Genomic DNA, 18518 nt, shown 5'->3' on the forward strand with positions numbered 1-18518 from the left:
TCAGAATGCACTGAGAACATATACTTACACTAAGGCTGCAAATCCTGTTAATGTATAATTCATACTGGATATGTATGTGCCTCGGAATACATAGACAATGATGGGGTATTGTGCCAGATTCTCTTAACAGGGTTCGTACACCTTTTCAAAGGTTGAAATCAAGCACTTTTCAATGTACATTTTCATGGTTTTGGTGGTTCACCTTACAGCTGTTACATACATACATATTTCTAGGAATACATATATATTGAAAACGATTGCCCTTTTTTTAAATCACGTTAAAAGAGGCGGTATTAGGCAATAAACAACTAAAATTGTGTCCAGAAGGTAATAAGTGAATGAAAATCTATAGCTATTTGTTGTGAAAGAAATGTGGATACACTGTCAAGCATTTTCAAGCACTTTACAAACCTTAAAAACACAACACTAAAATTCAAGCATTTTCAAGGATTTCAAGCACCTGTACGAACCGTGTTTTAATTTAAGGATATTTTCATGTATAATGATTTCAAGATATCCTGATAAACAAACAGAACTGAAAACACAACTTCCTTCACTGGAGGTAATAAACTGGGAACTCCTGAAGGGCAATAACTATGCACTAATAATCCATACCTTTAACCCTGTTTTCATAAAAGGAACGTGTAATTAACCCTTTATTTTATTGTTGGACATTTTAGACCTCTACCACACTGCTAACTAGATGAGATTTATTGTACCTACAGTAAACCGTTACTGTAATTGTATGTGCATGTTATACGTACATTAACAGTGATTTAACCCGGGTGAGGCTTCCTTTTATGCTATAAAACAAACGGATGTTTTTGTAGTAACAGCCCACAATGTTTTGCCGAAGTCCAATATAATACATATCCAACAATGTGATGAGTTAATGAGTTAAAGGCAAATTCAGAAACCTTTGAAGTTCATCATGTTTTTCACAACAGAAATCAAAACAAGGGTACATTTTCTGTAAATAGTTTAATATTAAATAAAAAAAGACTCCCATATAAAAAAGAAAGCTACAGTCCACAATTTAATCGTCTTTTTAAACATAAGTATTGAAAGCAAGGGGTAGAATGAGAAAAATACTTAATTACAATTCCCAGAAAAATTCACAATTCATCGTTTTCTCTCTTGTCTCTTTCTCTAACAATATAAAATCAAAATAAAACACATTAACTGTACATATGTACAAATCTCCAAGTGTAGAAATTGCATAATCTGCTATCTTTTTCACTTTGCTTTATTCATTTTTATTTTTTTTAAATACAGCAAGAGATGCCAGTACTTTTGGGGGCAGGGCAGTGTGTGGAGGAGAGCTCAAAACAGTGACATGAGGAGACAAAGGAAGGTATTACTCCAAATCCACAGTAACACACAGACACAACAGATCCATGTAAGACGTCATTGCTCCCTTGTGTTTAAGATTTCCAGCCATTCGGTCGACCAATTAAAGGGTAATCTGGACTGTACTTTCAGGAGTACAGCAAGGATTCCTGCAAATATTCCATTTCAAAACCCAATACCTTTTCTGGACATCTATTTGTGGCTGGGCGTTAGGTCAACAGATATTAAATGGTCTCTGTCATATTTCAGGAGTATCCTGACATGTGTTACGACATGATTCAAAGAGTTGTACAAAAGATCTTTATTTTTTTAAATTAACCTTTTCTAAGTTCAAGAAAAATTAGTGATGCACAAACCATGAAGGAACATCTCACAGGACACGTGGAATCACGATGACACCTTTTCTCTGTGTGACCAATGGTTGATGTAAACTGACTCATGAAACCTGATCTGAACATTATTTCCTTGGCTTGTCCCGTAGAAAAGATATTTTATATTGTGAAAGAAAAAAAAAACTCAAGTCTGTTTCTTGTTATAATTCTCTTCCAGCACCTTCTGAAAACCCTTCAACACATTTCTTTGAAATACAACCCCTGTGTGTCTCTGCAAAGGACCTTTTATCTTACAAACAGACAAGGTCTCGTTTACTAGAAGGAAAATAAATTCCACTAACGGTCGGACAGTGAGGGGCTCAGCAATAGCACTGTTGTCCAACACACACTCGGACACATAAAAAGACACACACATCCACACACGTACAGACACACTTCGAACAGAGAGCATCGTTCAAGTAGTTGGGCTTTATCCTGACTCACAGTTATACACTGATGAGAAGAAAACTGTACTATTGGTTTTTGTTTTTTTTAGTTTTCTCAATGATAAAATTCTAACACCAACCATAATTAACAGATCTCTGATCACAATGTCAAGCGTCCATTATTCTGTGAACTAGACCTAAGAGAAGACCTAAGTGAAAAAGCATCGGCAAAATTTCTCTTCATTTTTTTCACTTTTTATAAATTAACTTTTCAGACTATATCTCTCTCCTATGTGGTTTTTTTTCATAGTGGTTGCCATAACAATGTTTGACATGACAACGGCATAATATTAGTGCAGTTGGATTAAAAAAAAAGAAAGGTCTAAACATTGGTGAAGATGGTGGAGATGGAGGGGGGAGGAGAGGCGTTTGGCCGCCTTTGATTGACCAGCTCTGACTTACAGCTCCCTCCACCAATCACTGCCTCTGAGACCTGGCGCCTCGTCGCCTCCTGCCACGGACTGACCTCTCGGGCTTCAGCAGCGCTGTCTGGGGCAAGACAGAGAGAGAAACTACAATCAGCCTCCTTCCAGCCTCCCAGTGGTTGAATGCCTTTACCACAGCAGTCAGAACCGCACACTCACTCACAGTGTGGAACACAAAGCTTTCTCTTCAGCAAACCCTGCACATCTAGCATTTGCTTTCCTTAAGAGTGCAGTGCAATACTGCCCTCTTGTCAGTGTCTTGCTTTTGCTTTCTTTAAGAATCAGCCTGCTTTTTGAGGTCAAGGGTCCTTTCTTGAGCTTGGAAACAGCAGGTGAGAAAACAATCTCACCAAAAGGCCCATTTAAGAGTTTTTTTTGTTTTCTCAACTGCTGTTTCAAAGCCAAAATGTACAAGAAGTCCTAAAAAGGAAATGGAAATTTGAACAACTGGGCTACTCAATCTGCTGATGAAGATAAAGTTGTTTCATTGAAAACTCCGCTCAGCTAAAAACTATGTTGTAGTGAGATTGTTTTCTCAAATGCCACACTTGCAGGGCTGGACCCCCGTCATATTTATTATTCATAGCTGTTGTTTATGTTTTTATTGATTTTTTCTCATGTGCTTATGTATAATCGTTGGAGCTTGTGATGCAAGGAAAATGTCTGTGCAAATGGACAATAAAGTGTTATCTTTAAATAATCTTTAAAAATAAAATAATATCTCTTGAAAAGGGCATTCTAAAAACGGCCTTTTTTAATGACGTGTTTTTGCCACGCTGGAATTGCTGTCGTGTTTCTGCACCTTTAGGACAAGCAAATTAAAACACTTTCATTCACTCATACTTGCACATCATATAAAAGGGAGTGGTAAAGCAGCCAGCTAATGTCAGCATGCAAACATGATCACAATAGCGATGCTAACAAGCTCATATTAGCAGGTACATTTATCATGTTTAGTCTTTGTTTTCAGTGCTAATTTGCAAACTAAGTAAAACTGAGGCTGATGAACATTTTAGCAGGCTTTTGGTTATAAACCAAAGTAGTGAACAAATTGAAATTTGGATCTGATGATGGCACTAGATGAAAAGTTAAGGGATCATCAAAGTTATTATAACTCACACTGAAGGGGAACATGCATGTCTGTACCAAATGTCATGATTATCCATTCAACAGCTGTATAGACATTTCCCTCAAGACCACAAATGTGAACCTCATGGTGGTGCTCAGGGCAAAGTCAGGGGATCAGACGCTAGCATAGCTAAACAATTCAAAGCTGATGGAAAGTGCCAGCAGCATATTTGTGAACAACTTGAACCTATGATTCACTGAGGGGGAGCTGGGTCTTACCGTAGCCTTCGTTTCCTCTAGTGCTGTAGCATCCATGTCTCTGAAGTCTTCTAACACATTCTGTAGCCTGATACACAGAGTAATAAGCACATTAACACTAAATACAGCACAATATGACAAAATAAGCCATATATATTAGCCAGCTATAGGACAGTTGATATGAAACATAAAAAAAGCATGTCTTAAGCATTTTTATTGGAGATTGGTTTATCCAGGTGATTCGCTATCTAGAGCATGTCTGAGAAATTTACAACTGCTTTTGACTGTTGCATTAGGGACTGTGCTTCCAGAAGCCAATAAAGAGCCCAATAAACTGTGCAAAATCTTGACATGTCTCAGTGATAGTTTTATTCTCATCGTACACACATTCTGCCACAACATAAACAAGACAACTTACGTTTGTTTCCTTTTCCTTCCTCTTCTGGCTCCACCTGCTGCTCCCGCTTGATCCTTGGGAGGTACAATCAGAAATCACAATCATGATGAAATCGACTACAGGTATCTGGCATAAAAATGCAGTCATTCAAGTCTCAAGTCAACTTTTATTACAGTCCGTCCCAAACTAAATTCTGGTGTTCAGCAGGATTATTATGCAGTCCCACTTGATATAAAACTGGTGATATAAAATCTTGTATATAAGTTTAATGGTAGCAGAAAACCCAGGTACTCACCCTTCCCTGTTCGGTGTGCAGCAATGCCCCAGCGGTCTCCTCACTGGGTCTCCCACTGCATTCATCCCTGGGACTGAGGTACCCTGCATGGGCAAGATGCCCCTGCCTATCTACCCCTGCCTCAACATAGGGGCACACGGCCGCAGCAGGCCCAGTACAGTCTGTCTTAGCCTCCTCCAAGTATATGGATGGCAGAGGAGGCTCTGGGTGGGTATGTCCCTCTACCATTACCGGTTTCCTTTGTAAGGGTGACGTAGACCCATCTTCAGTGGGTTTGGGCGTCCCCTGGGCTGGGGAATGGGCTGCTGCTTCCAAGCTGAGTCGGGATAAGTCCGGGTTGCGTAGGGAACAGGCCCGACGTGGGCTGAGGGAGATTGGGGCACTTGCCTGGGGCAGAGTTGGGATAATGGTGGACGGGGTATGGTGTTCCACAGGGAAAGAAACCGGTGGTAAGGCACAGAAGGGTGAAGTGGGGTCAGACGGCCCCATGTGGGCCCTGCCTTCCTGCTCTTTAGCACTGACTTGAAGGAAGGAGGTATAAATCGTGTCCATGAAAGAGGTGTAAGGATCGATAACAGATCTGCCCTCAGATACCCGCTGTGGGGGTGGGGTGTGTTCTTGGGCAGGGGCTGAAACTGGAGCTGGAACAGGACTGGGAACCACTTCGGGGGCCATCTGACTGGCTGGAATGTCTTCCTGTGGGGCAGGGCTGTGTGTTTCATGCACTGACATTGGCTTCTCTCCTTCTGAGGGTGGTGCAAGGTTTAGCTGGGGGAAAAAAGGAAAAAAGTTGAGGCAGTTAATAACAGTCAAAGATCCCAAACTAAATGTTTAGCAACAAACAAGTATTCTCATTGATGCAAAATAATCTAAAAGCAAATTATCGACATTTCCGGTTTTTATGGCTCTGAGTAGAGTCCTTCAGGGTTGGTCTGCAGATACAGAGTCCAATCCTATACTTATTTTTACATTTATATAATTTTATATTTTATATATGCATCTGACACATTGAAATAACAGATGTAGAAACAGGCACAGCTTTGTTAATAATACTTGATCCAAATACTGAAAGTCCTGGTTTGAAACAGTTGATTTTATGAGCTTAATAACTTATTTATGTGAATAAAAGTTCAACTGGAAGAATTCTGAGAACTCTGATGACTCTGTCAACTCTCAGTTGTACAGAGTGGAGGCATACAGACACCAGCTTACATGAAGCACTTTAGCCTGACAACAGCCAAACTTAATATATGCCTGTCATCAAGTTACTCACAAAATAGACTTTAATTAGCGACAGCTGATCCAGCCTGCCGTCGGCTACGTTGATCATTTTAACCAACGAAAGCGTCGGTCAGCAAATGAGAAGCTGTTACCTGGATGTTTTATCCACTAGAGCCAGTTACATACCTGTATGTTGTTGAGCAAGTTGATAGCTCCATCAGGACCCTGCAGCAGAGGCATGCCCAAAGCAGAGGTCTGGACTGGGGGTAGGAGGATTGAACCTGCTCCAATCCCCAACATGTTGTGGAGGCCTGCGATGCCAGAAAGATCTCCTACAAAGACACATTTCATAGACACACTGATATAATGGCTTACTGCTACAGAGGTTCTAATACTGAGAAGAGTTGCTAATTTTTGCAGGTATCTTTTATATTATTCCTGACATACGAAATAGGGCTGCAACTGACAATTATCTTAATTGTCAGTTCATTATTATTAATTATTTTCTTGATTAATTGATTTGTTTGGTCGCTAAAATGTCAAATGTAAATCAGTGTTCATCAAAGCCAAAGATGATGTCCTAGAATGTCTTGTTTTGTCCACAACTCAAACATATGTAGTTAACTGTGATAGAGAGGTAAAGAAACCAGATGACATTCACGCTAAAAATAATTAATAAGTAAAAGTCAGTTTTATCTTTAGAAACAAGTTTTACAGAAGGTGTCACCAACTTACCTAATACAGCAGAGTTAAGCAAAGTGGGCAGTAACTGTTGGAGGATGGGGTTGTCCTTGCCTTGGAGAGATAGGGGGATGAGGGTGTCAACACCAGCATCAGTATGTACCTGGAGAGTAGAGTACAGTAGAGGTCAGAAGAGGAGTTTATTTACGCTAGTTGCGGTCGGAGAAATACAGAGAGGCAAAACAGACAAACTCTTTACATTTCAAAATTAAAAATTAAAAATGTTTCGAAAGAAACTGGTGCATTCACACTTGAAGTACATTAAAATAGGCATACTGTAACCAGCCCAATCAAAGAAAGAAAAAACATATTTTATCTGTAAAGGAAAACAGTTGATGGGTTTTTGAGGAAAATATGCAACTAATACAGGGGAAAACAATGGAGCAGTTAAGGAAATGAGCTCATGGGTTTTTCTAGGGAAACTAGGGGGAGCTCAGAGGAAATAGCTATAGGGGAGCCTACCTGAGGTTGGGTATGTTGGGTTTGCTGTGCAGGAGCTAATTGGGTGTGGGGAGGTGGGTGGAGCTCAGCAGAGCTCAGGGCAGCACTGAGCAAGGCAGGACTGAGGGGCAGGAAGGCTGCGTGGGGAGGAGGAAGAGCGGCAGGAAGGAGCAGAGACTGCAGGGCTTGAATAGAGCCCTCCGCTCCTTGAGGAATGGGGAGGAGGCCTTGGGCGACCTCCAAGAGTCCTGTGCCAGATAGGGTTGATGGATCCAGGAGACCAGAGGTCTTATCCAATGTGAGGCCCTCTAATGTGGTGGAGATGTGCTGTGGCTGCTGGAGAGGAACTTCCAAGCTGACCTGGCTCAACTGACCAAGCCCAGATAGAGGTAACAAAGACGCCTGATGTTGCCCGAGCAACAAGGAGGCCATAAGCAGAGCCTGAAGGCTAGGTTTTTCTGCTAGCCCCATATCAGCTTCCTGTCCTGGAGTAGGATTTGAGGTGGGGGGTGGTAGCGGGTTAAGCAGGCCCAAAAGGTTCAGAGGCAGCTCCCCTTGGGCACCACTCAACAACGGCAACAAGGGAAACAGAGGATTGTTGTTAATATGATGATGCTTTTGTTGATGATCCTGGTTTTGCTGCTGCGTCTCTTGTTGTTGCATCATTAATTGTTGCTGCTGTTCTGATTGCTGCTGCTCTGCAAGAGTCTGTGGTGGTTGTGGTGTAGCATTGGCAGGGTGTATATGTGCATGTTGCCCTCCCAACCACAACCCTCCTAGGGGCAAAGAAGCAAGGACTGCCGGGTCCAGGAGGGATGGTAGACCTCCTGTGGATGACAGCAGCTGTAGCAGCTGCTCTTGGTTCATGAAGGGGAAGGCCTCTGCCAAAGGTAAAGGAGAGGTTGAATCACCCACAGATGAAGGTGTATGAGGACTGTGATTATCCCCGAGACGAGATGAGATGCTAAGCCCAGGGCTTGTGGCTGCTGGAGGTTTGGTCTCTATGGAGTCCTTTGGGTCCACGCATCTAGGCTCCTCTGGCCCTGTGGGAGGGACATGAATCATTTACATCTTTTCAGATTTTGACCTGGCCAGCATGCACTTTTACCAACATTTTAACTGGGGCGGTTGACTCTGGTAAAGCACTGAGCTAAAAAACAGCATTACATTTACAAGCTTACAAAAACACATCAATAAACGTGCTCTCACATCAATTTAGAGCAGCACCCACATAAGATGCAACCATGAGAAAACATTTGTGCCCCCTGTTCTGAGCCATCCTAAGAGATCTGATCATCCGTAAAGCCTGAATTAAAAGTGGAGCGCTCATGACACACACATAGTTCATACTAATCTGACTTATGAATTTGTCTACATCAAAGCTACAAACCATATTACTTCAGTATGTATTCAAAAGTTAAGATTATATCTTCAAGACTAAAAACACACTTCAGACTGAAAAATATAGTCACCTGCAGTGGGATTTCCTGGAGAAGACATCACAACCTCAGTGCTATGGTCAGAGGAGCTAGCCTCCCCCTGGGGTACAGTGGACGATGCTGCGAGAAGGGCCAGGACATGGTTGCTAAGATCAAGAGGCTTCGGGGAGCTGGGTATCGCCATAGAAACACTGCCTTGAGGAGGGCTCATGTCCATTGATGTAGATACACTGTTACTTGCAATCTCTGTTGCCACAGTGCCCTGTGGTGAGGCTCCCCGCAATGGAGCCTGGGAAACAGAGTCTATTGTAGGAATGTGATTCCCAGTTGGATAATTCCTGTCTGAGGGAGTCAGGAACATATGCCGAGATGGGCTGCTGCTGTTGTGTAAAGCTAAATTTGAGTTTGGCAGCAGTGTTGATAAAGGAGAATGTCTATGTAGAGGACTTGATTTAGTAGACTGAGGACGCGATGGAGACTGCACTGTTCTGAACTGAGAGGAAGTAGGGGGAGGAGAAAGTGGCTGGAGCACCGATGGGTGGGGAGGATTAGTGTTACTCCTTCGGCATGGTGACCGAGTCTGTGGTTGCCTAACATTAGAATGAGGGGCTGGAGAAGAGGGTGACCTTCTGGGGCTCTGTTTATTAGTGTGTCCACCTCCTTCAATAGACACAGATCCTGGCTGAGCTGAAGCAGAGTTCGATGCTGAGGCCTGTGCGTTCTGCACACTGAGCAGGTGTAAAAGAGCAGAAAGAGGCTGGGTCGGAGGATCCAAGCCAAGAGGTGTAGGTGTCAGGCCTGTAGTGTAATCCAGAGCCTCGATTTGTCTAGGAGGCCTGGAATGGTGTGCCATCTGTCGGGGAGCAGGGAGCCTTGGCGTTTGCCCAGGGAGGAGATGATGATGGCTTTCTAACATGACAGCATTCTGGTTCTGCACAGCTGAGGTAGAGGACGAGTGCGAGGAGGAAGAGGGGAAGGAAGAGGAAGAGGAGGACAGGTTGATAACTGTGGCAGAAACGGTGTCTCCTGGAGGGGTCTTCCGCAGCCCATTAGCCAGCTGCTGGGTGTCTCTTAGCATGCTAAGCACTGTGGGAGATCTCCGTTGCCTCTTCCTGTGCGACGCATTTCGCTCTGCTGTGGGAGGCAGGTGGGGCAAAGAGGAAGCCAGGGACTGGGCAAGAGAGTGGGATGGAGGAAAAAGGACGGAGGAGGCTGCTGCAAGGGAGGGATGGGGAGGCCTAGTAGAAGCATTGGAGGAGGGAGGGTGGCTGTTATGTAAAGTGCTGTTTGTTACCTTTGATGACTGTTGGTGCTGTGTCTCTTTCAAGACCTCCAGAGAAGAGGGCGAGCTCACTGGGTTGCTGGCCACCTTCAAGCTCTGGCCCTGGGTTATCTGGTTAGCCAGCTGAGCCTTGGCAGCTGCAGAGAGCAGGCTACTCGCAGGGAAAGAAGCTGGGTGTGGCAGCTTGCCCTGGTGACTGTGGTGGTGGTTCAGAAACGGCCCAAGAGGTAAACTAGAAGCCGCTGCGGAGTTCAGCCCAAGACCTGGTTGTCCTGCGCTAGGAATCGGACTCATGGTACTCTTTGAGGGCTTTGAGGAAAGAGCATTAGGGTTGCTACTGCTTTGGTTAGTCAGTAAGGAGGGGTTAGTAGGGATTAGGTGGTGGTGGTTATTAGTGCTGCTGTTGCCTGAGTTCTTAAACTGCTCCAAGATGTCTTCCAGCTTGTACTTGGGGAAGTGGGGGACTGGGTTTGGGGAACCACCAGGGAGAGGGGAGTGTGGAGAGGAAGAGGTGGATTTCCTTCTCTGATGCAAGTTACTTCCCATCAGTCCTCCTCCTGCTGCTGATGCCGTTGAGCATCCTCCGTGATCAGAGAGAGGGGAAGGAGAGGCTGAAAGGTGGCGGGACCGCTGGTGAGGAGACACACAGTTCATGTTATGGACAGAGGGAGAGAGAGAGGGAGACGGAGAGAGGGGGGAGCCACCCACAATGACACCATGAGGATGATGTCCGTGAGCCTGTGGTCCTCTTCCTCCTCCACCCATGGTCATGGGGGAAGAGGGAGGAGGTGAAGAGAGGGGCCCCAGCCGAGGAGAACCTGGAGTCTCTGGGGTTTTGGGTGTTCTTTGACCTTGAGGTGTGGGGGTGCGGGGTGACCTCTGGGCAGCGCTGTATGCTGGGAATGAGGGGATGGAGGAAGAGCTGGAGGAGACAGGAATAGGAGGAGGATGGTGAAGCCTTCTCAAAGCATCTAGGGAATGGTGAGAGTTTGTGCCAAGGACAGGGGAGGAACCATTGTACGGGTAAATAAACTGATGGGGGGATTTGGGGCTGGCACAGGGGTTTATGTGGAGGTTGCTGTGGGGTCGAGCTGGGACCAGTGGCAGTTTGGGATGATAAATGCCATGGTCCTCTTCTTCCCGCTCCATGAGTACTCGCTTTGAATCACAGCTGTCCACTCCACTGCTCATCTCTGAAGTGAACAAACACACACAAAAAAAGGACAAAACAGTACAATATTAAAAAATATACCATACATTCAGAATTGGGGGTGTGACGAGACCCTCAGCTCACAAGACGAGACACGACATTGAGTCCACGAGCACGAGACAAGATTTTAACACTATTTTAAAAAATGTTGTATTTTCTTTACAGGGGGGTTGATTTTAGCAGAGAGCTGTGGTGCTGCAGGTGTCTTTGCATAGTACTTGTGTTAGCCGCGATATAGCCTATGGTACTCACAGCGGTAAAACTCAGGAGCTGCCGACAGACGGCAGAGAGTGTCTTTCCCATGCCTCACATACGGAGGCTTCAGATCCGTCAGGTACAGACACTTATAGCCTGATGTTAAAGAAGCTGCGGGGGCAGTCTGGAGCCCTGTGTGTGCTTCAAGATTCTGAAGACTAGTAGAAAGAGGCTAAGTCACCAATCAAAGATGGCGGTGGCTTTGAGGGTACGACACATGCGCAGTAAAATCTGGTCTGCACTATCATAGAAAGAGAACAGCGCAGCTCCAGTTCCACAGCACGTGTCATACTCCCAAAGCCACCGCCATTTTTGATTGGTGTCCTTGCCTCTTTCCATTTCGATGGCCTCAGAAGGTAATGGGACAAAACCAAATAATAAAATGGAGTTGATACATTTTGTCAAGATATAAATAAACTTATGTAGGTAAAAAAAAATATATGAGACCGATGATTTTGAACTTATGTTCAAATATATTGTTGGATCTACAGTGGAGCAAGACAACACATCTATGCAAACAAAGGGTCCACCAACCACACCTCACACTTTTTACTGAGTGTCTTCTGCTCCAAACCTTGAAGTACATGACGGTTCGGAAAATGACAGTGGTTTAAATTCTGTGAGGCTGACAGCTGCTGCAATGACCAGCACAAGTTTTTTCAATCCCATACCCACCTGTTCACGCAGTATTTCTGACCATCACTGACTGCTCTGACAGATACCCTATCCCACTTCCGCCCCCTCCTGTGGTGGTTCTTCACACACACCATCAAAGATGTTGAGAAAATCTGTTTGGCCTTTCTCGCAGGGAACAACACATTTAGCTCTTTCAGTTCCTATAGCTTTAAGAAAAATCCATAATAATGTAGCTAAACATGGATATGGATCATGTCACTGTATACTGTCTAATTCCAAATCCCATACAAATGGACACAAACCAGATGGAAAGACGACAGACTTCATAGAAAAAAAAGAGGAAAGAAAAAAGGAGGGACAAGAGAGAAGGAGAAAACTATACCAAGAATATCTGATTCTGTATTTTTGAGACGTGGTTTACTGGAAGACTGAATGGATTTACATGCATGATTAAGACCAATCACATCCCCAATTCATCCCACAATGATGAAACTGACAAAGCACTTCCACTAGGGGCCGGTGGTATACCGGCTTCGTCACTTTCACCAGTATCACGTTCTGCAAGGACATGGATTTTGCAAGAGCGTCATTACTGTTAAACCCACATGTTTTGGTTTTAGTGCACACACAAGAGAGATGTGTTTGTGAGAAAAAGTGAGCAAAGCAAAGAGAGAATCAATATGCTGTGCACAGCTGTACAGGTAGGAGAGGGGCAGGGGGAGTAAATTGATCATGTATGGCGTTCTTGCGTTCTTTGATACTGTGGCGGACCAGCCTCTATGTAAATAGTTTTTTGTGGGAAACACACAAACACTTTTTGTGTGTTTTATTCCTCGGATCCAGGTTGCTCAGTAATACGGTTCTATCACAACTCAGAATAACAGCATGTCTGTTATTAACGCTTTTACATTACATTTACTAATTCAAATACATTTTGCGGAAATATCTTCCTCCCATTTCCATTTCTATTGAATCCAATTAACACTGCCAATTGCCAATACCGTGAAAAGAATATCCCTTTTAATTTTGTAATACAATGATATAATACCGTCACTGAAAAAAAAAAAAATGTAATCCCTATCCCACACACTTTATTAGAGCAAATGTGACTTTGGTCCTGTGTTACCTACAAGATCATAGTCTGCTACAAGAGGTCTGTACCGCCCACACAGCACACTGAGGCAACCCAGTATCAAAAGATTTGGTAGAAAAGTACAGATACTCAGCATATCTGTAGAAATGAGTACAGAAAAACTATTTTAATAGATGCGTTTATGTTACGCAATGTTTGACAATCAACGGGAACTGCTTGTCATAATGCTTCAAAATTTACCTGAATGATGAAGGTTGGCAAAGGGCAGCTGTGAGGCCTGCATACTCCGACACAGAGCAGCCATTGCTACCACTTTCCTGCGGTGGTTACAGAGTTTGGTCATGTCCTGCTCTGCTTTGCCTAATGGCTGGCTGTACTGCTCCACCTTCACTCCCACAGTGAAGTTGAAAACCTGTAGGATGCCAGATAAAGAGGATTAGATAGAACTCTTTGCATAACATTTTATCACATTTAGGAGAGTTTAAGGGCACCAGTGGTTGCATTTTACACTCAGAATATGCAGTCACATAAGGATGCTTGCTTATTGCAGACTGCACTCACATTTTTATGAATGAAAAGGTAAGCCATGATTCCAGACAGTTTGACTACCTTCATGCAAAAAGTTAGTCATAGATATTTAATCCAACACAAACGTGGGGACATCACATGATTGAATCTCCTTCATAACAAAAACATTCCAGTGCAATGCTACTTGAATATCACCATAATGTTGACTCAGTTTTAATATTTCTTTATGCAAACACAATGTCTGATATTAAAAGCTATCTCAAGTATCCTGCTGAAGTAATGACTAATAGAACTAAAACATCACACTGGTCAAATGAGTTTAAAGAATGTTAAAAGGTCATCACCATGCTGTAAAAATATGTGAATAAGTGCAAATTGTCACAGAATTACTAAATCTGAAAATTCAAAGGATCAGATAATAGGGGGATGTACTGTAAACTCTTTGTCTTTTCTCTGTTTTGCCCACCTTTACCACGGACACATAACACAAACTAATTTAAAACATGTAGACCTGCTGTACCTTATGGATGATGAGTGGACACTCAAGACCACATTTGCAGGTGCCATCAGTCAACAGATAGGACCTGACCTCATCCAGAGAGGATAGGGTAGTGCCACTGGGACTATGGACAGAAGACAGACAAACTGTAACAGAAAACTTAAAGCAAACTGAAAAGATGTAAAAAAAAAAAAAAAAAGAAAAGTTCTAAGTTGCAACGGTAAACACACCTCCGTCTTAAAAGTCTCATTGAGATTTGAGAATTTCCAGCACTTGCAGCCATCTACAGGACTGTATATACAAACTGAAATATGTTGGGCTTCATACAGTAGCTTCAGTCTGACGTACGCATTTGACCATTTCACCATTTCACACAACGGTGTCCAAGTTTATTTCCTGTTGCAGTGTATGTGAATGACATCAACTGACCGGAAGGACCGGAAGGACCCAGGTTGTTGCCTAGCAATGGGGTACCATTGAAAAGAGCTATTAGATAAACTCTGATACCGGATATCAGAGTTTATCTAATAGCTCTTTTCAGATCATTTAAATAAGAACATAATTTAGAAATTAGAAACGCAGCTAAAACAAAATTCCAATTAGAAATCTAGAAACATCTTCCTTTAGATCAGGATTCTCTTACTTAAGAATAATGCAGCACAAAACTTTCAGCATAGGATAAGAAAAAAGAATCTCTAAAAATAAAAAATGTAAAGTCAAATAAACAGTTTCTGCAGCCCACGGGGCATTGGGGGTGATGAAAAAAGCATAATGATGATGTATTAAAGTAATTTTGAAGAAACTGCAGTTCACTGACTTGATTATTAACATTAGTGACTCAACTGATCACAATTCTAGGTTATAGCAAACATAACAAGAATACACTTACATTTTACTATCAACGTCTGCTTAGAGATCAGTCAGGCTTCTCTCCATTTGACTAGCTTTAAAATTATATTTTCATATTTTACACACCAATTCCAAACCACAGTTCAATGAAAAAATGTGTTTTCATATCAAATCAAAATAAACTCTTTTGAGCCGGCCAAGGCAAAAAAGGCAAATGAAACGTTATTGGAAGACAATAAGACATATTTCTAAAACAAACCCACAGAAGGCAAAGTCATCTTTGCAGGTAATACTTCTCCAAATATGTTATCAAAACCAGCATTCCTATTTCTCCAGAATGACACACACGCACACGAACACACACGCACAAGCACACACTCATATTCCTTCAAATTAAAATGCTTTTTCAAATATTAATAAACATAAGCAATAAGTCTGCAGTGACTCAACCAACCTGACATAGATCACGTGCCCGCCCTCCACTCTCCTCTGCCAGCCGATGGGGACGTGTATTGCAGTGGTGTGGACCCCATCCTTGTCCCCACTAACAGTCTCACTGCCTCCCATCATTTTGTAGCTGCGGCTTGCCAGCACCTTGGAAAAGCAGCATAGGGTTGATACATATTTTCTTTAATCCCATAAAAAGAAGTTACATTTGTTCAAAAATCCCAGGGTTTTCAAATGATTACATACATCTTTCACTGGAAAATCATTGTTCTGCATTTGAAAAGTCAATGTCATTGTCTTAAATGTTTTCATGTGTCAATGTTTTAAGTTACGCACTTAAGACGTCCTAGAGCGGCAGTAGTATTCGAAACTGAATTTACTATAAACATCTTTCAATTTAAATTTTCAGTATATCACATTTCAATAAAACTTTGCAATGACACCAGAGGTTTAAAATAGACATGCTTATTGTTATGGCCCACGGTCAGCAAAACCTCATAAGCCAGCGGAACTTCTTTTAAAAATGGATGTATACATGCGTAGTTTATTGTGCCCCACTGCGAGTCACTAAATAAGTAAACACATTCATGCATAAAATGGATGAACGAATGTCTCTGCAGTGAAATCTTGGGGAACCCAGTGTTCTACCCTGCATGTCAAATGTGCGCGCCACATTCACCTGATTACACCAAATGTCAAACATCAAATGTTGTAAAATGTAACCTTGGCACCATGATGACATCAGCCTAGGTTTAACATTTCAACAAAACGTCGGGCAAAGTGCCCACTGTTTACTTGTGTATGTGTGTGTGAGTGTGTGTGTGAGTGTGAGTGTGAGTGTGTGTGTGAGTGTGTGACAATTGAAGTGTTTACAGAATGCTGTATCTAATTAAAGCCCCAAATATGGTATAAACAGATCCCCACTGGGTGTGGCCACAGTGCTAGAAAAAGGTTTTGGTTTGCTGTCAAGGTTAAGTAATACAAATAGAATAACTGAAGCACTTTTAGCATACCTTGTCATCTTTGAGAAGCCAGGATCTGTTTTGGCTAGGGTATCCACTGTCCAATGTACATGCTGGTGGGTTAGAAGCACACAGACTGCCAGTAAAACCTGACTTGATGCCCAAACTGGACTTTGGTCAGCTATTTACAAGGCAAATCCTCAGTGTAGAGGATGACTCCTGCAGATTTCTTTGTTCAGTTCACATCAGAGTAGGGTCTTGGATGAGGATGGAGAGCCTGCAAAGAAAGGTGGAGGTGGATTATGTAATCTGACAGGGACCACCAATGTAAATAACCAGAGTAATAAACGATTCCCTGCACGTTATGTGATCCGAGCGTACTTTAAAAAAAAATATATAAGATGCATTGATCTCTCAAAAAGAATACAACTTCAGAGCAAAGCTGCGGCTACTTTGAAGTGGGAGGGTGTGTTTAGATAGGCCCGTGGTTTACTGGATGTCCAGCTACAATATAAGCAGCTGAATTTCTAACACACAGCACACACGCTTAACAAGCCAGCAACATTAAAAGAGCTTGAAATAAATGACGGAAATCGTAGTTAAGCTGGAAACGACACCCCTACACACTGTGCAGCGATAAAACAACATCTCACTTACACGACTGATGCAGGCAGGCTAGCAGCTAGGCTAACAGCTAAGCTAACAAGCTAATGTGTACTGTGTTGTCGTGACAGCTGTCAGGCGCACAAAACACTCCCGATGCAAAACTCTTGCGTGTTAGCTACGGTTACAAGAAACGAGCCAGACACAATACTGCTTGGCAAAAAGAATAAAAAATGCTAATGTGACCACTAGATTGCACTTACTTTTTGACAGCCGTGAGCTAACGCTGATGTTAGCAGGACCTATAACCTCTCTGTGTCTCTAATGTTGGCGAAGTTTTGGACTCTTCGCTTTTCTGGCTCGCGGGAGAATCAAGAGTTAGCTGGCTAACTTGGCTAACGGACTAGCCAGAGAAATGTTTTGAAAACGGCCGATACTTTAATAAATAACCGTGAAATAAACATTTCAGTCATTCAAATCGCGCATCGGGGCGACGAAGCAGGTTTCTGCGATTATGCAACGTCTGCCAGTCGCATATAAAAACAAAGGGCAATAACGCTTCATTTTTACTGCGCCTGGGGTCTGAGGAGCTAACGCTACCAGCTAACAGGCTAGCAGAGCTAAGTGAGTGTAATTTACTTGATTCTGTGAGTGTCCCAACAAGACTGGAGGATGTCCCGCTCTCTCTGCGCACTTATCCAGCCGTCGCTTTGGTCTCAGCTCTGCTAAACCGCCCAGCACTCAAAAAGAAATATTCCGCCGATCATAACGATCCATGTAATCCCAAATTCACAGTTTCCCACTGTTTTTTTTTTTCTCACAGATTCCGAGCAAAAAAAAATAATGGAGTTTTTCTGGTCGGGCATGCGCATTCGGGCGCCCAGGGAGTATTGTACCCGACATGCAACGGGACCTTTGTAGTGTTTCCAGACAGACATCAGTGCGGAGCTCCTTGATAGAGGACATGATAATGACAAAATTACAGGCCCGTGATGCATGTGTGCCGCAGAACACAATGATGGACTCAGGAGCACCTCTCTTCACTGGATTTTAGCCCACACAACACGTCGTTCATCAAGATGCATGCATTTATTGCAAGACATGCCCAGTTACATATGTAGGGTATTTAAAAGTGTCCAATCTGATAATGCATGTCACATTTTATATTGCTTCTCAGCGCCCCCAGCTCCAAATAATTATTCTACGCAGAGGCGGTTCTAGAGACTGTTGGGGCCCTGGGGGAAAAAATCACAAGGGGCCCCTCAAACCTGCTTTCATCACCATTATGTTATGAATATTCTGACACCTACAAAAAATGCAAAATGTAAAAATATACATCTTTAAAAAGGGCTCATTTTAAAAATGTCATATTTAGTCATTTTCAAAATATGAATTGAAATCATTAAAAGGTTTTTTAAAAGGTTAATTAAAGGTTGAACATGTAGAATCTTTATTAAAAGCTATATTTAAAAAGAAAATAATACACTCGTGGTGCGTTTTAAGGGGTAGAGAATCAAAGTATTGCTTTTACATAAAAAATATATATTAAGTCTGGATTAATATATATGTTTTTGAATTTACGGGTTTGACAATGACTTTATGTTAATGGTAACGGCTAACAATAACGGCCAGTCAAACTCCTCTGCAATACTTTTAGTTTTTATGGTGCGATTTGCCGGAGGGGACGGGTTCAAACAGGCTC

General features: G+C 42.7%; 1 protein-coding gene across 2 annotated transcripts; it reads right to left on the bottom strand.

Annotated features, from left to right (window-relative positions):
• Positions 1-1008: 1008 nt before the first annotated feature.
• Positions 1009-17626, bottom strand: mbd6 (methyl-CpG binding domain protein 6). Of its 2 annotated transcripts, none has more exons than XM_083920026.1 (13): positions 17456-17626; positions 16265-16490; positions 15259-15398; positions 13977-14079; positions 13169-13340; positions 8486-10927; positions 7035-8056; positions 6567-6675; positions 6018-6163; positions 4611-5378; positions 4337-4389; positions 3940-4006; positions 1009-2656 (listed from the first exon to the last, which is right to left on the bottom strand). In XM_083920026.1, exons 3-13 carry the CDS (start codon positions 15372-15374, stop codon positions 2585-2587), a joined length of 5070 nt encoding a protein of 1689 aa, XP_083776152.1. In that variant the 5' UTR covers positions 15375-15398; positions 16265-16490; positions 17456-17626; the 3' UTR covers positions 1009-2584. The 2 variants fall into 2 exon arrangements, with proteins under 2 accessions (XP_083776152.1, XP_083776153.1); XM_083920027.1 differs by lacking the exon at positions 17456-17626 and adding an exon at positions 17080-17179.
• Between the last annotated feature and the right edge of the window lie 892 nt (positions 17627-18518).

This window comes from Echiichthys vipera (assembly GCF_963691815.1).
Source record: "Echiichthys vipera genome assembly, chromosome: 9".
In the NCBI taxonomy this organism is placed as follows: Eukaryota; Metazoa; Chordata; class Actinopteri; order Perciformes; family Trachinidae; genus Echiichthys; species Echiichthys vipera.

Bases quoted from the DNA above. Each gene is read 5' to 3' on its own strand.
- mbd6 (XM_083920026.1), bottom strand. From the start codon at position 15,374: ATGATGGGAGGCAGTGAGACTGTTAGTGGGGACAAGGATGGGGTCCAC. The intron at 8,057-8,485 runs GTGACTATATTT...TCCCTCCCACAG, and splicing joins TCCAGGAAATCCCACTGCAG to GGCCAGAGGAGCCTAGATGC. The intron at 4,007-4,336 runs GTAAGTTGTCTT...TCTGTGTATCAG, and splicing joins GGAAGGAAAAGGAAACAAAC to GCTACAGAATGTGTTAGAAG.